General features: G+C 40.2%; 1 protein-coding gene, 1 non-coding gene and 1 pseudogene across 7 annotated transcripts in view; 2 read left to right on the top strand and 1 right to left on the bottom strand.

The window, feature by feature from the left end:
• Positions 1–23,970, top strand: part of SLC4A5 (solute carrier family 4 member 5) — a 129,658-nt gene that overhangs the window by 15,798 nt on the left and 89,890 nt on the right. For all 6 annotated transcript variants that reach the window (XM_030827707.1, XM_012502680.2, XM_030827705.1 and 3 more), the window contains one exon: positions 13,539–13,619. In XM_030827707.1, coding sequence (XP_030683567.1) covers positions 13,541–13,619 — 79 coding nt within the window. In that variant the 5' untranslated portion in view covers positions 13,539–13,540. The remainder of the gene's footprint in view (positions 1–13,538; positions 13,620–23,970) is intronic.
• On the bottom strand, positions 8,150–8,252 carry LOC115838430. Its single transcript, XR_004033456.1, has one exon. It is a non-coding gene; the product is annotated as a U6 spliceosomal RNA (small nuclear RNA).
• On the top strand, positions 20,742–22,134 carry LOC100585269 (annotated as a pseudogene).

Below are 23,970 nucleotides of genomic sequence, written 5' to 3'. Positions count from 1 at the left end.
TTTTAGGTTTTGGATACGGTACCTGGTTTTGCTACTGCTAGTTTTCTTAGGGATATTTGTTTGTTTTGTCCTTTCTCTCCTGGAGCATGCATGGGTGTTTCAGTCTGCAGGGCCCCGAGGCAATGGACAAGCTACCGGTTGAGAGGGTAGCCTTTCCCTGGCTTCTAGCTTAGCTTTCTAAAGCCCAGCATGACCGCATGTCATTCTTGTCGATTCAGTTCACAAAATAATCCCAGATAAGCCCTTGGGGAAGTCCTTTTCTGAAATACTCTGGGCTGTTAGAAGAGTGCATCAGACACCATGTTGGCTGGTCTAGAGTTCTTAGATATCAAGGTCAAGTGGCTTAAAATATGGGGTGGAAAGAAAAGCTCCCCAAAAGCTGACCAGTGAATGTGGCACAACCTTTTCACTAGTTACCTTTTTTCCCAGAGACACGGATGTCTAATCTTAAGGATTCATTATTATGCTTTACCCTTCTTCCCTAGTAATTAAACTATTTTGTTCTGTTCCCAGTGTCTAGTGCAAATATCAGGAACAAAGTGGATACTCAATAAGGATTTGTTGCATTGAATTGATGTGCCCTTGTGGATAGGGAAGGAATGGGCACCTAAACACCAAATGATTCTATTACGAGGGCTCTGATGACTAAAACATGTCATTCATCTTTAAAGCTAGCTGTGTCACCACCTCCTTGCTGCTTTGGGTATGCAGGCTACTTGGGCAAGGACCCCTGTGTGTCTGTTTGCTAGGATAGCACTCTGATCCTTGGTCTTACAGGCTTAAGGTGTTGTTTTTGTTTTTGTTTTTGAGTGCAGTGGTGCCATCTCAGCTCACTGCGACCTCCGCCTCCTGGATTCAAGCAATTGCCCTGCCTCAGCCTCCCGAGTAGCTAGGATTACAGGCGTGTACTACCACACCCGGCTAATTTTTGTATTTTTAGTAGAGACAGGGTTTCACCATGTTGGCCAGGCTGGTCTCGAACTCCTGACCTCGTGATCTGCCCGCCTCGGCCTCCCCAAAGTGCTGGGATTACAGGCGTGAGCCACTGCACGTGGCCCAGGTGTTGATTTTGTCAGTAGGGTTTTGGATTCTCAGGGATCCCAGATGTGATTCCAGGCTAGTGGTAGGGGCAATGAAATGGAAAGTGACTTTTGACTCAGGACAGAAGAGAATTTTGTGTGTTTCCTTGCTGCAAAGCCATGCTCAACACCAAGGCGATCTATGATCTAAAGATGGATGGGGGAATAACAGTGAGCTAGTTGAGCAGGGGAGAAACTGGTGTTACAAGTCCTTTCATTTGCTGCATGCCAGAGGCTGATGTGTTGCTAGCACAATTCCTTTGGCAAGATATTGTAGTGGATGATTGTACTGGTTAGTACTCTTTGGATACAAGTAACTCAAATCAGCTGAAGCTAGTTGAAGAGAAAAGAGGGTTTTTAAAAAATTTTTATTTTTTTAAACATCAAATTCCTTTTTACCAAGGAGGAACTTATTATAATACCAGGGAAGTCTTGTGGACAGGAGTTCAGCCAGGCCTCAGGAAGGGCCTGGAACCCAGAAGTGAAAGACTATCAGTAACCCATACCAGGCCCCCTCTGTTTCTCACATCTTTACTTCTCTTTCGTCTCTCTCCCTCCTTCCTTCTCCCTTCCTCCGCCCCTCCCCTCCTTTCCTTTCCTTTCCTTTCCTTTCCTTTCCTTTCCTTTCCTTTCCTTTCCTTTCCTTCTCCTTCCCCTTCCCTTTCCCCTTCCCCTTCCCCTTCTCCTTCCCCTTTCCCCCTCCCCTCCCCTCCTCTCCCCTCCCCTCCCCTCCCCTCACTTCCTTCTTGCTTCTTTCCTTAGGTTTGAGAATCAAAAAGAATCCAGTTTGAACCCTGGCTCCACCATGGCTGGTTATGTGACCCAGGACAAATCACTTAACTCTTAGTTTTCATTTACTCATCTATAAAATGGGGGTGAAAATTATATACCTCACTGAATTACAGTGAGGATTAAATAAGATGATGAAAGCAAAATACCTGACATTCAACTAATACACATTATATGAAATGCTGGAGGTAGAAATTCTGTTTCATGAATTAGGTTGGGACTTTTATGGTGGGCAGAGTATAGTTGCCAATCAGAGCAGAGCTAATCCAAACACTTCCCCAGGGCCAACACTCAGCTTCAGATGGATGGACTCCTTTGAAGATCATCTCAGGGAGTTTGGGTTCTTCTCCTACTTCTGCATATTCCTGGGAGGCAGCTTCTCTCAAGTTGTGAGAAGTTGGGACCTAGCACAGAGGAGATGAGGCAGGAATGGTCTTAGCTAGTCCAGAACTGGAAGGTATGCATCTACCTGAATATGATAGCTACATTACAGCTCCATACTTCTATAGTTTGTAGAGTTCTCATCTAAGTTTGCATACGTATTGTCATTTGTCAGTGACAACCAGGCATTTCATCATTTTTCCAACAAACTTTCATTTGTTTTCCAATCTGAGAATCCATAGTACTTCAAATAGGAAATAACACATTTTAAAAACATGTTGGAAAGCTCTATTTCGTTTTCATTAGTCAGGCACTTGTGACTGCAAAATGAGAAACCTAACTCAAACATGAGAGAAAAATAAAGTGAATTTAACAGCTCAACACAATTGAGAAGGACAGTTCAAAATTAACTGACTCAGGGAGTCACAGTGTTATCTGGACTCTGTTTCTCTACTTTTCTTGAATGCTTCCCTCCATGTGACAGGCAAAATAGTAACTTCCAAGCTTATCAGCTTAGCGGTGCCAGAGTGAGCAGAGTTTTTGGATGAATCAAGCAGAAATGTCCTGGGAAGAATTCTGATTGGCCCAGTTAAGGACATGGGATCATTCCTGAACCAATCTCTGTGGCTGGAATGGGGTGTGTTTGGCCAGGCTGGGTCACATGGCCTTTCCTGCAGAGGCTTGGGGAGACATGGAGTCACCCCCTAAGACATTTGAAGGTGGTTCTCTATGGGAAAAGAAATCTGTTACTCAGCTTCTCTGTACTCTTCACACCATACTGGAGTAGGAAGATACCAGCTTTTTAAAAATCACCAACTGACCCAATTTAATAAAAAATATAAATTGGGAGTTACTTTCTTAAAATAGAGGTTTTAAATGTGGTCCCTGGATCAGCATCATCAGCAGCAACTGGGAACTTGTTGGAAATGTACATTTCCAGGCCCCAACCTAGAGCTATGGAATCAGGCACTCTGGGGATGAGACCCAGCAATCTATTTTAACAAGCTTTCTGGAGCTGCTCACACGTGTAATCCCAGCTACTTTGGAGACTGAGATGGAAGGATTGCTTGAGCCCAGAGGTTGGAGGCTGCAGTAAGCTGTGATTGCGCCATTGAACTCCAGCCTGGGTGACAAAGCGAGACCCCAACTCCAAGAAAACAAACAGAAAGCAGCCTTCTAGGTATTATGATGCATGCTCAAGTTTGAGAACCACTGCCTTGAAGGGTCTTTGTTGTGTAATTCTGCTAAGTATTTTAAACATGATTCACTTTGAACAAATAGATTTAACCATTAATTTTCAAGGATACAATTATCACATAAAGTAGGAACATATGGCATATTAAATTATTTACTTTAAAATGTTTAAAATAAAAAAGCTATAATTTAAAAATCAATTAACACATGTAAGAGCTTTCCATAAAAAGCAATGGAACTCCATTCCAGCTTCCTCCATATGCCACAGTTCCACTTCCCAAAGATAACCACTAGGAATTCTTTTAGCTTTTTCTGTTGGCTACCTTTTAATAATAATGATAGTAATAATTATTCCTGCTGTTTATTGAAGTTAGACATTAGTCACTTACAAGTGAATATTTAACTATCTTACAACCACAGACATCTCTTTTTTATCCTCCCAATGTAGAATATCATCACCGTTTTTAGTTCATGCAAAAATCAGTGTTTATACTTATGATTACATGCCATGATCACATTTTATTCCTTGCAGAGTTTTAATTTTTCCCTGGTATTTCTAATTGCTATCTTTTTCCTTTGCATTTTCTGTCACTTTCTTGAGTTGTTACAAAATCTCCAAGAGTGTATCAAATCTTTTACATTTCATTTTTTCCCTGGGTGGCTCCTTCCGAAGCCTCATTTTCTAGCTCTTTTGAGGACTGATTGATTTTTGAGGACACAGCTGTCATCTGGGGACTGCTCTTCATTATTCTGATTTTATCCACTCTCTCCTGCATCTCATTGTCTTCCCCTTCTTGATTAACGATGGGTAACTTTTTAAAGGAACTTCCTAGGAAGTTATGAAAGAGAAGTAAAATGATTTTTTACATGTCTAGAAATGTCTTCTACCCCTACTCTGGACTGATAGTTTGGCTGGGTGGAGAATGTTAGGTTGGAAACATTCTCCCTTGGATTTTGGGTGGCTTTGCTCATTATCTTCTCGCTCTCTTTTTTTTTTTTTTGAGACAGAGTCTCACTCTGTCACCTAGGTGGAGTGCAGTGGCATAATCTCAGCTCACTGCAACCTCCACCTCTCGGGTTCAAATGATTGTTGTGTCTTAGCCTCCCAAGTAGCTGGGATTACAGGCATGTGCCACCACACCCGGCTAAGTTTTGTATTTTTAATAGAGACGGGGATTCACCATGTTGGCCAGGCTGGTCTTGAACTCCTGACCTCAAGTGATCCACCCACCTCAGCCTCCCAAAGTGCTGGGATTACAGGTGTGAGACACCGCACCCTGCCCATTATCTTCTCTTATTTAACTTGCTGAGGAGGAGTCTTCTGCTAGTCTGATTTCTATTCATTGACAGGTGACCTGTTTCTGATTGTTTTACTCTAGAAGTTTTTAGGATCTTTCTTTTCTTCATAGTCACTGTTCTAAAATTTCATAATGATCTAGCAAAGTGTGAGGAGTTTTTTTCCCAGTCATTTTCTGTGCAGACTGCTCAGTTGACCCATTTTGCCTGAGACTATTATCTCATAGTGTTGGGGAGACCTCTTAGTTATTTTTAAAAATACTTTAAAAAATTTAATAATAAAATACCTCAAATGTGTACAATATGACAGATATTGATATATTACTGTCCAGAATTAACAGATGTTAACATTTTATCATATTCGTTTCATAACTACATGTATATCTATCATCTATCCAAAATACCAAAGATCATCAAACATCATTAACTTTATCCCTCCCTAGAAGTAACCTGAAGTTAGTGTGTATCATTCCTCTGCATAATTTTACATAATTTTTGTTTTAAAGTTTTATGTAAGTAATATCATTTTCTTTTACAACGTCCTTTTTTTCTCATTATGTTTTTGAGATTTATACATGTTAATACATAAAAATCTAGTTCATTAATTTCAGTTGTCCATAGTCATCCATTATGTGTCAGTTAGGAAGGCCTCAGCTAAAAGTAACATAAAACTGGCTAGCAGTTTAAACATAGAGTTGTTTTTTTTTTTTTTTTTTTTTCAGATAACAGGAAATCCAGGGATAAGCAGTCCAGAGCTCAGTGATATTCTCAGGAACCCAGATTTGTCTTATCCTTCTGCCTTGTCCTTAGCTTGTGCCTTTGGACTTCATACCTGTCACTTCATTTTTGCAAGATGGCTGCTTTATCTCAAAGTCTCAAGGTCCGTGCAAGAAAGCAGGAGGGTAAAGGACAAACTGTGCATTCCAACTGTGTAACTTTCAATCAGGAAAATAAAAGCTTTCCTGGAAGTCTTACCCAATGGACTTCCACCTAAATCTCATTGGCTAGAATAGGGTCACATGACTATTCCTAAAATCAGTGACTGGCTAAGGGCAACCAGAATACCGTGAATGGTTTATATAGATCCCAGCTCATGCCTGAGCCTAGGGAAGGTGACTACTGGCAATCAAGGGCCCTGTGTCTCTACCTGAACAAAATGGAGTTCTGTAAATAGGCAAGCAGAAGAGGGAATGGATGTTGGACAGTGTAGGAGACATGCTAGATGACCACCCAATGCCCATTCTCCCTTTTTCCCTTACTGACAGACTCAATATTATTTTCCCAGTAAAAATTTACTTTCCCAGAGTCCTTTGTCATATGACCTAGGTGTGGTTTTCAGTAACCACATCTGGGTCACCTTTGTCAACACGTAATTTTTAGTAGAAGTATATCCCAAATACTGTGCTGAACATGTACTCAAAGTTATTTGTTGTTATCTGAAATTCAAATTTAACTGGGCAAACTGTAGTTTCATTTGCTAAACCTGGCAACTCTATGCAGGAAGGAAGAAGAAGGAAAAGTAAAGAGGCTTTCTTCTGAAATTGCTCTTTTATCTAGGAAGGGACTCCTTCCTCAGGTTCTTTCTCCTGTAGCTCTTCAGCCAGAGACAGCTGAAGAGCGTCTGAGAGAAGTGTTTCTTTTTAGTTGGCCATAGTGCTACTGTGGCTGGAGCAGAAGTCAGAAAGTCGGAGCAGAAGTCAGAAAGTCAGAGCAGAAAGGGGAATGGGCATCAGGGAAGTAGCTAGCAGCATGCTCCACAGGTGTTTTATACTCCCCAAATAGTTACATCCAGTGGTGATATTCAAAATATTTAACAACCAACATGGCACTGACACTGACCAACCAAAATGAATATCTGATCACTAAAAATGGACACCAATCATAAATAGCAGCCATACCAATGCATATCGATGGAATACCAACCCTGTTTCTATTGCTATTTTCAGGAAAATTAACTCACTTGATTTATTATGACTGTGTAAATATTGCTCACAGTTGAGTATAGTGTACCGTAATTACTTTTCCTTTCTATGACTATTCTTGACAAACCTTTTGTATCCTCTTGCAACAGTCAAACACATCAAGACCATTTTTCAGATCCAAGTTTTTTCCTGAAGACATCCTGTCCAGAGCCTGCTCTATGATGTGCCTGTTGCTCTCTGGACTGCTGCAGGGTTATTCTCCGGTGACTTTCCTTTGCCTGTCTTTTGCGGTGAATCCCGTTTCCCAGACTTAATTTCTTTCTTAGTGTAAGTCCTTCATCTTGCTAGAGTTCCTCCTTCAGTCACTTCCTGAAAAAAAGGTGCATCGAAGGTAAATTTTTGAGATAGTTTATGTCTGAAAATGCCCCTATTCTACCCTCCCACTTGATTGATAGCTTGATTGGGACTGGAATTCTAGGTTGGAAATAATTTTGTCTCACTTTTGGAAGCATGACTTCATTGTCTTGTAGCTTCCACTGTAGTGATTGAGAAATCTGATGTCAATTCTTGTTTCGGATTCTTGGTAGGTGACTTATTTTTTTCTGGAAGGTTTTAAGATTTCTTTATCCATGAAGTCCTAATGCTTCATAATGATGTGACTTGGAGTGGATTTTTTAAAAATTATTTTTTTCTGAGCTGATTGAAAGTTCTTTCAATCAGAAAATTCAAATCTTTCAGTTCTGGAAAGTATTCTCATGTTATTTCATTGATAATTTTCTCTCCACTATTTTTTTATCTCCCTTTTGGGAACTCCTATTATTTTGATGTTTGGGCCTCCTGGATTGATCCTCTGGTTTTCTTGTTTTGTCATAGTATTTGTTTAATCTCTTTTTATTTGTGTTCTATTATCTGATATACTCCTTCAAATTTATGTTCCAAGTCTTTTATTGAAAATTTTCTTCTAAAGTATTTTTAATTTCCAAAAGTTCTGTCTTATTCTTTAAAAACTTATAGGTTCATAGGTTTATAGCATTCTGCTTTTCTTGTTGTCATGAATACAATGTCTTTTCTTGTCTCTGTTGTGATTTCCTCTAATTTGGTCTTGAGAGCTGTCTCTGGAGAGTAGCCGGAAACCAAGATAGCCACTTTCTAGGAGAGCTCTAACCAGGAGGAGAGTAAGGTTTAGGTGGTCAGGTGAGACAAAATGAAACCAAAATGCTTAAAACAGAAGAAATTTATTACTTACAGATCTCAGAGAGGTTAGGGGTGGCTGATGGGAAGTCAAGAGGCAGTAGGATGTTCAATCAGTGAATGGGGAGAGAGAGAGAGAGAATGCACTATATTGCAAACAATCACATGGGGAGGGGAAGTTTTAACTAGGCCAAAGGAGTACAACTAATTGGGTTTCAAACAACTTATGTCAGGCCAAAAACTGGATGCCAAGAAAGCAACTATATTAAACAAACCCATGACAATCTCCTTGAAGATATTAACTATCTTTGTTTTTGTCTTTGTTTTGTAATCTTTGCACAGGGGTCATGCTTATCTTTTATTATTCCAATTTTAGTATATGTGCTACTAAAGCGAGCACCAGCTACATAGTTTTTTAAAGAACCTAAACATTTTTAAATATATATTTAGAGAGTACAAATGCAGGTTTCTTACATGCATGTATTTCATTGTGGTGAAGTTTCAGTTTAGTGTACTCATCACCCCAATAGTGAACAGTGTACCAACAGGTCACTTTTCAACCCTCACCCCTCTCCTACCCTCCTACCTTTTGGAGTCTCCAGTGTCTGTTATTTCACTCTACATGTCCATGTGTACGAATTGTTAGCTCCCACTTGTAAGTGAGAACATATAGAATTTGTCTTTCTGTTTCTGAGTTATTTCACTGAGGGTAATGGCCTCCAGTTTCATCCATGTTGTTGCAAAAGACATGATTTCATTTTCTATGGCTGAGTAGCCTTCCATTATATATATATACGTATATATATATATACGTATATATATGTGTGTATATATATATATGTGTGTATATATATAATGTAATATATATATTACATTTTCCTTATCCAATCCTCCATTGATTACACTTAAGATGATTCCATATCTTTGCTATTGTGAATAGTGCTGCAATAAACATACAAGTGCTGGTATCTTTTTTAATATAATGATTCTTTTCCTTTAGGCATATACCAGTAGTGGGATTGCTGGATCAAATGGTAGTTTTATTTTTAGTTCTTTGAGAATCCTCCATACTGTTTTCCATAAAGGTTGTACTAATTTACGTTCCCACCAACAGTGCATGTTTCCTCTGCGGCCTGGCCAGTATCTGTTATTTTTAGACATTTTTTTTTTTTTTGTGAGACAGAGTCTCACTCTGTCACCCAGGCTGGAGTGCAGTGGCACAATCTCAGTCTGCAACCTCCGCCTCCTGGGTTCAAGCGATTCTCGTGCCTCAGCCTCTTGAGTATCTGGGATTACAGGCATGCACCACCACACCCGGCTAATTTTTGTATTTTTAGTAGAGACGGGGTTTCACCATGTTAGCCAAGCTGGTCTTGAACTCGTGACCTCAGGCCATCCCCCCACCTCTGCCTCCCAAAGTGCTGAGATTACAGGCATGAGCTACCTCGCCAGGCCTAGACTTTTTAATAATAGCCATTCTGGCTGGTGTAAGATGGTATCTCATTGTGGTTTTAATTTGTATTTCTCTGATGATTAGCAATATTGAGCATTTTTTATATGTTTGTTGGCCATTTATATGTCTTCTTTTGTCAAATACTGTTCATGTCCTTTGCTCACTTTTTAATGGGGTTATTTGTTTTTTTCTTTTTGAGTTGTTTGAGTTCCTCACAGATTCTAGATATTAGCTCTTTGTCACATGCACAGTGTGCAATATTTTTTTTTCATTCTGTAGGTTGTCTGTTTACTTTGTTCATTGTTTATTTTGCTGTAGAAGCTTTTTAGTTTAATTAAGTGCCATTTGTCTATTTTTGCTTTTGTGACATTTGCTATTACATAGTTTTAATGGTTTCTTTGGCTGCCTACATTGCTCCTGTTTCCTTGGACTTTTTCTTTTCCTGTTTGTTTTGGTATCTGTCATTCTGGTGATTCTTGCCTGGCTGTTCAGGTTTTAAAGTGGAGCTGCCAAACAGCTGCCATGTGGCCAGGCTGGACTTGTTGAATGATAGACTTACAGTGGGCAATTGGATGCAGCCCTTGCCATTTTGTCAGAGGTCCCCAAATTGTTGGAATCTGGAAGTTCTCCAGTGTCCTGCCTGGAGGGCCTAAACTTCATTAGGGTTCTAGGAGTCCAGCAGGCAAAGGGCTGAGGGGCTAACTGCATTTACCTAACTCCTTTTTGTTTCCCCAGTGAAATTACTCCTTTTTGCCCTCAGCTATCCAGGGATCTTCTGTCCTAGGCTTTAGTCTCCTACAGGGCCCCTCCATATTCTGAGTAGAAAGGGCATTATAGGAGATTAGAGCCTAGAAGAGAGACCTGAGGATTTAACCTCAGAACTCCTTATGAAGATTTTCCACCATCTCCCCTGTGTTCAGCCTGCTCTGCATCATGGTCTTGAGATGTCCCTATTGCCTCTGATGTCCTATTTCTATCTTTGAGAAACATTTTGTATATGTAGAGGCTGTCTAATCCTTGAAGGTTCAGATAAAACGTTTAAAAAAACTGTCTGTTCATGGTGTTTATTTTTCCTTGCATTATAGAAAAATTTTCAAACACAACAAAAGTAAAATAAATGATGATGACCCTATTAACTTAAAAATCACATGATCTATGCATTTGGAGAGAAGACTTTATATCTTGTAAATGGTTACAGCCTGCAAGGTGGGCCATGTTACAGGCTGGGAACCATAGCCTCAGGGTTAGATCAGAGACAGGCACTTCGAAGGAGGAGGTGTAAGGCAGGAATTTAAGTTGACAGAGTTGGCTAAACATGCATATTCAATAGGTTACAGGAGGATCTATGAATATTCATGAAGGTGGTCCTGATGCATGTGTATTGAACAAACATGCATATCACACACGCCCATGTTCACCTTGAGATGGAGCCATAACATTTAAATGTATTACATTAGGCATTACATGTTAGAAGGTCTTTGTAGGACACAAATGCGTTCAAGTGCACAGCCTCTGTAAACTGACCAGAACCAGTCCATGGTTCATGATCTTCTTATCAGGAGGAAGTTATTTAAGTCAGTCTTTTGTCCAATCAAAGCTATAGTTATGGCTTATGGAGCAGGGGGTTGGTTAGTCAGCATCTGTTGGTAGATGTGCTGCAAATTGTTCTAATATTGCTTGTCTCAAGGCCAGTGCTTGCTTAGCTGCTGGAGGAAAAGAAAAACCGTGTGGCAGTTAGGACACAGTTTATTCTTCAAGTGTAGGTGTGCATGACTTAACCCTTGCCTGGCCTGGCTTTAGGTCTTGTTTACAGTTTAGTACCTTATTGCCATAAAGGGTCTGTTCTGTCAGTCTTATTCTCAATTTTAACATAAATGCTGGTGAGTTATGTCTACACTGCAAAAGGGAGAGGATATAACAAGGTGTGTCTGACCTCCTATCCTGTCTTGGCCAGGATTTTGGTTTTTAATGTATCTCTGGGATCCCCTTGGCCAAGAGGGAGTCTGTTCAGTTGGTGGGGAGGCTTAGGATTTTATTTTTAGTTTACAACTCTTTTTTTTTTTTTTTTACAACTCTTTTGTAGCATAACCTAGCTTCAATAATTATCAATACATGACTGATTTTGGTGTCTTTCCTACAATCATTTTAATTGTTATTGGTTAATTTAGGTTTTCTAAATTTTTAAAAGTCAATTTTGATACTTCTATTATTTTTGTAGTGAAGTATCCTTGTATTAGCCTTGTGGCTGAGGGCTATGGTTCCAGAAACAGATTGTCTGGATTTGTTTTTCCATGTGGGTAGTCATTTAAGCTGTGTCTGGGTTTCCTCGTTTGTAAAATGGGAATAATAATGTTACTTATGTCATAGGATTGTTGATAAGATTCAATTAAATCATACATGCAAAGCACTTAAAACAGTGTCTGGCACATAGCAATGTTAACTATTCTTATTATTTAAGTTTTAAAATTAATTGGCATGAATTTTTTAATGGAATTATAATTTTTAAATTCTCAACTATATTTTAAGTTATGTCCCTTTTTCAGTCCTAGTGTTGTTTACTTAAAAATATTCTCTTTTCTTCTGATTAGTCTTACATAGATTGCTTTTGTTTTTTCTTTTTCATAGAGATAGAGTCTCACTCTGTCACCCAGGCTGTAATGCAGTGGCCCAATCATATATGGCTCACTGCAGCCTCAAACTTCTGGGCTCATATGATCCTCCCGCCTCAGCCTCCCAAGTAGCTTAGGACTACAGCACACCATCACACCTGGTGCATATATATATATATGGTGCATATATATATATATATATATATATATGGTGCATATATATATATATATATATGGTGCATATATATATATATATATGGTGCATATATATATATATATATATATGGCTCAACTGCCTATCTTAATAATCTTTTAAAATAATTGCCTTTTGAATTTGTTAACCATCTTATGCTTGATTTTCTTTTTTCTTTCTTTCTTTCTTTCTTTCTTTCTTTCTTTCTTTCTTTTTTTTTTTTTTTTTGGAGACAGAGTCTCACTCTGTCACCCAGGCTGGAGTATGGCACTATCTTGGCTCACTGCAACCTCTTTCTCCCAGGTTCAAGCAATTTTCATGCCTCAGCCTCCCAAGTAGCTGGGACTACAGGCATGTGCCACGACGCCCAGCTAATTTTTTGTATTTTAGTAGAGACAGGGTTTCACCATGTTGCCCAGGCTGGTCTTGAACTCCTGAACTCAGGCAATCCACCTGCCTTGGCCTCCCAGAGTGTTAGTATTACAGGTGTGAGCCACCACACCTGGCCTGCTTAGTGATTTTCTATTTCATTGTTTTCTGCTTTTATCTTTTATATTTACATTCTTCTAGTTTCTTTGAGTTTTCTGTCTTGTTCTTTTTCTAGCTTCTTTAGTTGAATGGTTGTCTTTTTTTTTCTTCTTCCCTCCTTCCTTCCTTCCTTCTTTCCTTGTTCCCTCTAAGTATGCTGCATCCCACAAGTTGCAATATGTTGTAGTTACAAATGTTGAGTTCTAAATATTTAATAATTTCTATTGTGGTTTCCTGTTAAACCCATGATTAGAAATTATTATGTATACAAGTATATTTATATGAAATAATTTTGAATGATGGGTTTAATAGGAAACCACAATAGAAATTTGGCTTATGTATATATAAACTATAGAAGCATAATAAATTTACTTTTCTGAGGCTTTTCTGTGACCTAGTATATGTGCTCTCTTTGTAAATGTGTCATTTGTACTTGAAAAGGAAGTGTGTTCTCTACTTGTTGGAAATTATTCTTCAATTTGTTTATATGTCCTTTTTTTTTTTTTAACACAGAGTCTTGCTCTGTTCCCCAGGCTGGTATGCAGTGGTGCAATCTCAGTTCACTGTAACCTCCACCTCTCGGGTTCAAGAGATTCTCTTGCCTCAGCCTCCCTAGCAGCTGGGATTATAGGCGCATGACACCACACCTGGCTAATTTTTGCATTTTTATTAGAGATGGAGTTTCACTGTGTTGGCCAGACTGGTCTCGAACTCCTGACCTCAGGTGATCCACCTGCCTCAGCCTTCCAAAGTGCTGGGATTACAGGTGTGAGCCACCGCACCTGGCTATATGTCCTTTTGTATTAAAATCTCCCATTATGACTGTGGATTTGACCATTTCTCCTTGAAATCCTACCCTTTTTAATGTATACATTTTGAGGCTGTGTTCCTTTTACTTTATAGTCATGAAGGTGAAGGAGGAGAAGGCTGGGGTAGGAAAGCTGGACCACACTAACCACAGGAGGAGATTTCCGGATCAGAAAGGTGAGGTCACTTTGAGGACTTGATGCAAATCTCAGGAGGCACTGAGAATTCTCTGGATGTCTTTATGACAGCTCTTTCAGCAGGAGAGTCTAGGGAGCAGGTCCCTTTTCCTGACTCATCCACAGTGTCTCTTTGAGTCTGGTGGGACCAGCCTCCATGGTATCCCCAGGTGACTGCATGGTGAGGCTGGAGACAGGAAAATGCCACTTTGCCTATGTGGATTAGAATATAGCTTCCCCAACACAAAATGTAACTCACCTAATTTTACAAGATCTGCAAACCATAATAAATCCAAATATCAACATTTTATATTAATAGATTCCCAAACTGACAGCTCAGTTAAAACCAGTGCAAGAGGATGTCGGGATGGCAGGTATTTCTGTTGCTCCAAAATTGCTGACTTTAGAGGCCCAAAGCCTCCTACACACTACAGAGAAGAAGCCACGGGGCTTATGAAAAGGCAATCAGATGGGTGGCTACTGCCGTTGTTACCCGAGCCCCACTTGAAGGAAAATACCAACCTCGCTGCCCACCTAGAGGCTCGGTGAGCTGCAGAATGTGTAGAGCCACTCTGGAGCTGTCAAGCAAGAAAAATGCCCTGAAGAGTTGCTAGGAGAACTTGGCACATGTCCTGAGCCAAACTGCAAGATACTTACAGTGAGAGGAGAGGTCCTGCAGAGCCACAAAGGAGAATGTAGACTTGGGGGAGGGCAAGCCACTCCCCACAGTTCACTAGCTAAATCAGCGTGCTCTTTTGATTATGATAGAAGCCAAGAAAAGATGGGACAATTTAGATTCAGAACAGAAAGTAAAATTTTTTTTTGACAGCCATCTCCTCTGATTTCTTTAATAAGTATACTCTTCCTGTGTATAGCCCCTTACAATTTGCATACTTATGTTCTTATACATGATCCCATTCTATCTTTTCAGAAGCCAGTTTGGTAGAGAAAGGATTTTCATTCCCACATTACAGATGAGTTCACCGAGTCCCAGAGAAGCAGGATGGCCGCAGATCAAGTAAAGGACAAGCCAGGGAGCACCCAGGGCAGCTGCCTCTTGGGTTGGGGCCTTTCTGATATACCTGCTTCTTTTCATTTCCATTCCCGGCCTCAAGGGTGGAGAATAGGAACTTGCTGTTGGAAGACCCAAATATGCTAAGCCCTTAGAGTGGAACTACTTACCTCTAAGTGCTAGTGTCTACTGCTTATCTCAAATTGCAGCTTGCTTAAACAATGCAGTGTAGGGAAGGGAAGTTCCACCATGATGTGGGGAGGTGAGAGGAGGAAGAAGGGAAACTAGTCATTCTGACACCCGTGCCCTAGGAAGTGAGGCCACACTTCATAAGAATCTCCACTTCGTTTTCTTCATCCCTGTTACATCCAGGAGAGAATGGGATCCAGAAGAGCATGCAGTGGGGTGAGCTGGGACTTTAGACAGATTTGGACACTGACATCCAAGTAACCTGACCCCTAGTACCTAGGAATGCACCAACCAGAGTAGACTCATAAAACATCTCTCTAAAGCATATTCAACATCTCTCTAAAAGGCTTAGACATGCTTCTCCATAGTTCAGCTGAGAAACAGTATAGCGTTATTTGAAAGTGGACATAGATTAGTTCTAACTGTATATTGCGAAGTCTAGGGCAAACGCTAGAATTTTTTAAGGGATATAATTGATACACTCAGAGATGAGAGAAAACAGAATCATATAAAGTGCTCAGTTAAAACCAGAGGAGGAGCTGGGCATAGTGGCATGTGCCTGTAGTCCCAGCTACCCAGGAGACAGAGGCAGGAGGATTGCTTGAGGCTAAGAGTTTGAGGCCAGCCTGGGCAACACAGCAAGACCCTGTTTCTTTTTATTTTTATTTATTTATTTATTTATTTTTTGAGACGGAGTCTCGCTTTGTCGCCCAGGCCAGAGTGCAGTGGCGCAATCTCAGCTCACTGCAAGCTCCGCCTCCTGGGTTCACGCCATTCTCCTGCCTCAGCCTCTCCGAGTAGCTGGGACTACAGGCGCCCGCCACTACACCCGGCTAATTTTTTGTATTTTTAGTAGAGACGGGGTTTCACCGTGGTCTCGATCTCCTGACCTCGTGATCCACCCGCCTCGGCCTCCCAAAGTGCTGGGATTACAAGCGTGAGCCACCGCGCCCGGCCCCCTGTTTCTTAAAAAAAAAAAAAAAAAAGACCAAAAAGAGCGAAGATTAAAAAAAAAAAGGACAAGTGCCACAAACACAAAATTGTTGTAAACATGGTAGATATTAATCCACTGATATCAATAATCACTTTATTTATTTATTTAGAGATGAAGTGTTGCTCTGTCACTCAGGCTGGAGTGCAGTGGTGCATCTTAGCTCACTGCAACCTCTGCCTCCCAGGTTCAAGCAATTCTCGTGCCTCAGCCTCCCGAGTAGCTGGGACTACAGGTGCACACCACCACGCTGGTTTATTTTTTAGATTTTTAGTAGAGATGGGGTTTCGCCATGTTGGCCAAGCTGGTCTTGAACTCCTGGCCTCAAGTGATCCACTCACCTCAGCCTCCCAAAGTGCTGAGATTACAGGCGTGAGCCACTGCGCCCGGCCAATAATTACTTCAAATATGAATGGTCTAAACATATCAATTAAAAGGCAGAGGATGTTAGACAGGATCAAAAAACAAGACCCAACCATGTGACAAGAAACCTACATTAAATATAAAGACACAGGCCAGGTGTGATGACTCACACCTGTAATCCCCGTACTTTGGGAGGCTGAGGTGGGAAGATCACTTGAGGTCAGGAGTTCAAGACCAGCCTGGCCAACATGGTGAAACCCTGTCTCTACTAAAAATACATAAGTTAGCCAGGCATGGTGGCACGCATCTGTAATCCCAGCTACTCGGGAGGCTAAGGCAGGAAATCACTTGAACCTAGCAGGTGGAGGCTGCACAGAGCAAGACTCCGTCTCCAAAAAAATGCATGTATATATATATATATATACACACACACACACACACACAAACATATATATATACACACACACACATATATATATATATATATAGATACAGATAGATTAGAAGTAAAGGGAGGGAGAAAGATATACCATGATAACACTAATCAAAAGAAAGCAAGAATAGGTATCTTAATTTCAGACAAAGAAGAATTCAGAGCAAAGAACATCTCTTTAACAGGGATAAGGGAGGGCACTGCATCATGATAAAAGGGTCAATTCTTCAGGAAAACATAATAGTCCTTAACATGTATGTACCTAACAGCAGAGCATCAAAATACATGAGGCAAAAAAATGACAAAACTGAAGACGAACAGACAAATCCGTGATTATAGTTGTAGACTTCAACGCCCATCTACCAGTAATTGACAGATCCAGCAGGCAGAAAATCAGTAATGATACAGTTGAAAGGAACAGCATATAAATCACCTGGATTTAATTGACATTTATAGAATACTTCGTCCAACAATAGCAGAATACACATTCTTCTCAAGCTCATGTGGAATATCCACCAAGACAGACCACATTCTGGGACATAAAACACATCTGAACAAATTTAAAGGAACAGAAGTCATGCAGAGTATGCTGTAACACCACATTGGAATTAAACTAAAAATCAATAACAGAAAGATTACTGGAAAATCCCAACATATTTAGAGATTAAACAATACACTTCTAAATAATATATGAGTAGTCAAAGAAGAAGTCTTAAGAAATTTTTAAAAATATTTTGGACTAAATGAAAATGAAAATTCAACTTATCAAAATTTGTGGGATGCAGCAAAAGCAGTGCTTAGACGAAAATGAATAACATTAAATGCATATATTAGAAAAGAAGAAAGATCTAAAAGCAACAACCTAAGCTCCCATTTTAGGAAACAAGAGAAGGAATTGCAAAATAATCCTAAAGCAAGAAGAAAAAAGGGATAATACCAAATAGAGCGGAAATCAGTGAAATTAGAAATAGGAAACAATAGAGAAAATCAATGAAACTGGAGCTATCTCTTAAAAAGATTAATAAAATTGATGAATCTCTAGCCAGGCTAACCAATGAAAAAAGGGAGAAGACATACATTAGTATCAGAAATGAAAGGTGATCATTATTGATTCCATGGACATTAAAAGGATAATAAAGGAATATTATGAGCAACTCTATGCCTACAAATTTGACAACTTAGGTGAAATGGACTAATTTATTGAAAGACACCAACTACTAAAACTCACACAGGAGAAATAAATAATTTGGACAGGCCTATTACTATTAAAGAAGTAATAGATAATAATAATAATTAACAACTTACCAAAAAAAAAAAAAAGAGCAACAGGCCTTCATGATTTCACTAGTGAATTCTACCAAACATTTAAGGAAGAAAGGATATCAATTGTCTACAATCTCTTCCAGAAAATAGAAGCAGAAAGAATACTTTCTAACTAATCTAACTAATGAAGTCAGCATTATCCCAATACAAAATCAGATAAAGACATGACAAGAAGAGAAACTACAGACCAATGTCCCTTATGAATATATATTCAAAAATCCTCAACAAAATGCTAGCAGATCAAATTCAACAATGTATAAAAATAATTATACACCATGACCCAAAAGGATTTATCCCAGGTATTTAAGGCTGGTTTAGTATTCAAAAGTCAATTAAGATAATTCATTGTATCAATAGGCCAAAGAAGAAAAATCACACAGTAATGTCAATAGATGCAGAAAAAGCATTTGACAAAATCCAACACCTATTCATAATAAAAACTTGCAGTAAACTAGGAACAGAGGGAAATTTCCTCAACTTGATTTTTAAAAAATCTACAAAAAACCTATAGCTAACATCATACTTAATGATGAGAAACTGAAAACTTTCCTACTAAGATCAGGAACAAAGCAAAGAGATCCCCTTTCACCAGCCCTTTTCAATATTGTACTGGAAATTCTAGCTAATGCAATAAGACAAGAAAAGGAAATAAATGTATATAGTTTGGGAAAGAAGAAATAAAGCTATCTTTGTTCACAGATGATATAACTGTCTATGCAGAAAATCCCAAAGAATTTATCAAACAACTCCCATAACTAATAAGTGACTATAACAAGGTCTCAGGATGTAAAGTCTTAGGATACAAAAGACAGTTGCTTTTCTATATACCAGCCATTGGAATTTGAAATTTAAGACATGATACACTAGCACCAAAAATTTTAGACATAAATCTAACAAAATGTATACAGGATCTACATGAGAAAAACTATAAAAGAAATGAAAGAAATCAAAGATCTAAGTAAATGAAAAAATATTTCAGCTGGGCACGGTGGCTCACACCTGTAATCAGCACTTTGGGAGGCCAAGGCAGGCAGATCACGAGGTCAGGAGATCAAGACCATCCTGGCTAACATGGTGAAACCCCGTCTCTACTAAAAAAATACAAAAAAAAAATTAGCTGGGCATGGTGGTGGGCGCCTGTAGTCCCAACTACTCGGGAGCCTGAGGCAGGAGAATGGCGTCAACCCAGGAGGCAGAGCTTGCAGTGAGCTGAGATGGTGCCACTGCACTTCAGCCTGGGTAACAGAGCGAGACTCTGTCTCAAAAAAAATAAAAAATTCATGTTCATGCATAGGAAAATTCAACATTGTTGTCAGTTCTCCCCAACTTGATCTATAGATGCAATATAATCCCAATAAAAATCTTAGCAAGTTATTTTTTTGGATGCTGACATATTGATTCTAAAGTGTATATGGTAAGGCAAAAGACCCAGAATAGCCAACATAACACTGAAAAAGTACAAAGTTGAAGAACTGACACTACTCAACTTCAAGACTTACTGTAAAGCTACTACAATCAAGTGTGATATTGTCAAAAGAGCAGACAAATTGATCAGTGGAACAGAATAAATAGCCCAGAAATGGACCCACACAAATATAATCAGCTGATCTTTGACAAAGACACAAAGGCAATTTAATGGGAGAAGAATAGTATTTTCAGCAAATAGTGATGGAATAACTGGACATTCATATGTTTTAAAAAAACTGAATCCAGGCCAGGTGTAATGACTCATGCCTGTAATCCCAGCACTTTGGGAGGCCAAGGCGGGTGGATTGTTTGAGCCCAGGAGTTCAAGACCAGCCTGGGCGACATAGAGATTTTGAGACTAATAAAAATAAAAAAAAAATAGCTGGGTGTGGTGATGCATGCCTGTGATCTCAGCTATTCTGGAGGCTGAGGTGGGAGGATTGCTTGAGCACAGGAGGTCAAAGCTGCAGTGAGCCATGATCATGCCACTGCACTCCAGTCTGGATGACAGAGTAAGACTGTCTCAAAAAAAAAAAAAAATTCAGACATAGTCCTTATACCTTTCAAAAAATCATTTCAGAGTGGATCTTAAACCTAAATGTATAACGCAGAACTACAAAACTTCTAGAAGATAACATATGAGAAAATCTAGGTGACCTTAGGTCTGGTGATGAGTTTTTAGATACAACCCTAAAAGCACAATTGATGAAAGAAAAAAATGATAATCTGGACTCTGTTAAAATTAAAAACTTCTGCTCTGTGAAAGACATTTAACAGAATGAGAAGAAAACCCACAGACCAGGGGAAAATATTTGCAAAAGGTATCTATCTGATAAAAGACTTGCATCTGAAAATACCAAAAGAACTTTTAAAACTCAATAAGGAAACAATCCAGTTTAAAAATGGACAAAAGATATGAGCAAACACCTCATCAAAGAAGATATATAGATGGCAAATAAGCATATAAAAAGATTCTAAATGTCATATGTCATTCGGGAATTTAAAATTAAAACAATGAGATCCACTAACGCCTATTAGAATGGTTATTTTTTTAAAAACTGACAATACCAAATGCTGATGAGGATGCAAAGCAATAGGAAATACTCTTCCATTGCTGGTGGGAATGCAAACAGTATAACCACTTTGGAAGATGGTGTGGCAGTTTCTTACAAAGCTGAACATAGTCTTGTCCAAACCAGCGATCATGTTCCTAGGTATTTACCCAATTGAGTTGAAAATTGTATTCACATAGAAGCCTACATATGACTGTTTAGAGATGCACTATTCATTATCACCAAAACTGGAGGCACAAAACAAGATGTCCTTCAATAGGAGAATGGATGAACAAACTACAGTACATTCATCGGTGGAATATTGTTCAGAGATAGAAAGAAATGAGGTCATCAGCAAAGTCTGAGTCCTTTCCTGTCACTCTCCTCCCCAGACAGCATGAGCTTCACCACTCGTTCCACCTTCTCCTTCAACTACTGGTCCCTGGACTCTGTCCAGTTGCCCAGCTACAGTGCCTGGCTGGTCAGCAGCATGGCCAGTGTCTATGCAGGTGCCGGGGGCTCTGGTTCCCGGATCTCCGTGTCCTGCTCCACCAGCTTCCAGGGTGGCGTGGGGTCTGGGGGCCTGGCCACAGGGATGGCTGGGGGTCTGGCAGGAATGGGAGTCATCCAGAACGAGAAGGAGATCATGCAAAGCCTGAACGACTGCCTGGCTTCCTACCTGGACAGTGAGGAGCCTGGAGACTGAGAACAGGAAGCTGGAGAGAAAAATCCAGGAGCACTTGGAGAAGAAGGGACCCCAGGTCAGAGACTGGAGCCATTACTTCAAGACCATTGAAGACATGAGCGCTCAGATCTTCGCAAATACTGTGGACAATGCCCACGTTGTTGTGCAGATCGACAATGCCCGTCTTGCTGCTGATGACTTTAGAGTCAACTATGAGACAGAGCTGGCCATGTGCTAGTCTGTAGAGAGAGACATCCGTGGGCTCCACAAGGTCATTGATGACACCAGTGTCACTTGGCTGCAGCTGGAGACAGAGATTGAGGCTCTCAAGGAGGAGCTGCTCTTCATGAAGAAGAACCATGAAGAGGAAGTAAAAGGCCTACAAGCCCAGATTACCAGCTCTGGGTTGACCGTGGAGGTAGATGCCCCCAAATCTTAGGACGTTGACAAGATCATGGCAGACATCTGGGCCCAATATGACTAGCTGGCTCAGAAGAGCTGAGAGGAGCCGGACGTACTAGTCTCAGCAGATGGAGGAGAGCACCACAGTGGTCACCATGCAGTCGTCCAAGGTTGGAGCTGCTGAGATGATGCTCATGAAACTGAGATGTACAGTCCAGTCCTTGGAGATTGACCTGGACTCCATGAGAAATCTGAAGGCCAGCTTGGAAAACAGCCTGAGGGAGGTGGAGGCCCACTACACCCTGCAGATGGAGCAGCTCAGTGGGATCCTGCTGCACCTGGAGTCAGAGCTGGCATAGACCCAGGCAGAGGGACAGTGCCAGGCCCAGGAGTACAAGGCCCTGCTGAACATCAAGCTCAAGCTGGAGGCTGAGATCGCCACCTACCACTGCCTGCTGGAAGATGGTGAGGACTTCAATCTTGGTGATGCCCCGGACAGCAGCAACTCCATGCAAATCATCCAAAAGACCACTACCCACTGGATAGTGGATGGCAAAGTGGTGTCTGAGAATAATGACACCAAAGTTATGAGACATTAAGCCAGCAGAAGCAGGGTACCCTTTGGGGAGCAGGAGGCCAATAAAAAGTTCAGAGGTTAAAAAAAAAAAAAGAAATGAACTATCAAACCTTGAAAACACATGGAGGAAGCTTAAATGTATATTGCTAATAGAAAGAGCCAATATGAAAAGGCTTCATAATATATGATTCCTGTAAGAGTTAAAGAAAGGAAAGAAACACGAAAAGTAGCTCAACAGTCAAAGACAGGTTTATTTTGGAGAATAAACCTGAGAGGGGCTTCTGGCCGATTTGGGTCAGAAGCGTTCTCTCTTACAGACTAAGACTATTTATTTTAGGGTAAGAGAACTTACCACAAGCTTGGAATGTTTCTATGTGGGGAAGAAGTTTATGGTGGTATTGGAATGTCTCTGGTCAGAGAGGCAGTTATCCTGGGGCTAACATCTCTCTGGCCAGAGGGGAGGTTATCTCAGGGCTGGCATGTCTCTGGTCAGGGAGGGGTTTTGAATGTTTCTAGTTGGAGATGTTATTTGTGGTTTATGTTCATGCTCACCTTAGCCATTAGGCTTATGCCCTTTGGATTTAGGCGGTTTTTGATCAAGGTGAACTTTAGAATGGCAATGCTTGTCCAACAAGATGGCAATGCTCCTGCTCTGTCAATTCCAACTCTGTGATATTTTGGAAAAGGCAAAATTGTAGAGATAGTAAATAAAAAGGGGGTTGGAGCCAGGCACGGTGGCTCACGCCTATAATACCGGCACTTTGGGAGGCCAAGGCAGGTGGATCACAAGGTCAGGAGTTCGAGACCAGCCTGGCTAACATGGCGAAACTCCGTTTCTACTAAAGATACAAAAAAATTAGCCAGGCATGGTGGTGCATGCCTGTAATCCCAGCTACTTGGGAGGCTGAAGCAGGAAAATCGCTTGAACCTGGGAAGGGGAGGTTGCAGTGAGCCAAGATTGTGCCATTGCATTCCAGCCTGGGCAACAGGGCAAAACTCCATCTCAAAAAAAAAAAAAAAAGAAAAGGGGGTTGGAGGGAGTAAGGGGTGGGATGAAGAGGTGAAACACAGGATATTTAGAGTAGTGAAGCTATTCTATATGATATATAATTGTAGATGCATGTCCTTATGCATTTGTCAAAACCCATAGAAGTATCTATACAATAGAAGAGTAAACTTTAATGTAAACTATATAGTTAATAATAATGCATCAGTATTGGCTCATTAATTATAACAAATGCACCACACTAATGCAAGATGTTAATAATAGGGAAAACTGTAGGGGTAGAGGCAAGGTTAGGGTCAAGGTAGGTACATTGAACTCTGTGTACTGTCTGCTCAATAATTCTGTAAATCTTAAACTGTTCTAAAAGCCTATTAATTATTTTAAAAATTGTTGACTTAAGACAACACTGATGTTAAACTGATAGCAATGTCCTATCTGCGAGGTGAGGGAATTCCAGCTGCCTCTGTGTGCTTTGCCCATTACCCTGGGTTTCAATAGTAATCAGGCTTATTAGTGGGATTCTGAATTAGGGCTCTTGGTAACTTTAGTTCTTAGAAATTTTAGTTTACAAAGCCAGCTTTGTGAAACCCTCAATAACTCACTTTTCTGATAAGTAGTCTATGTAGTCCTTGATTGTTAGTAAAAATGACTCTCAGTAGAAATGCATATGACTTTCCCATAACGATCAAAGAGGGCACTTGGCATTTTGAACTACATCTGTGACCCACTGAGGGACTTTCCCCTTAACCACGTGTCATAAGCCATATCCAGTAATCACTGTTCCGGACAAGCAAGAACGAGGGAATGGGAGTTCTGCTCATTCTAACAGAATTCTAATTATAGCACTGAGGG

Source organism: Nomascus leucogenys, chromosome 14, assembly GCF_006542625.1.
Source record: "Nomascus leucogenys isolate Asia chromosome 14, Asia_NLE_v1, whole genome shotgun sequence".
Classification (NCBI taxonomy): Eukaryota; Metazoa; Chordata; class Mammalia; order Primates; family Hylobatidae; genus Nomascus; species Nomascus leucogenys.
This window is presented reverse-complemented; position numbering and strand designations above follow the sequence as displayed.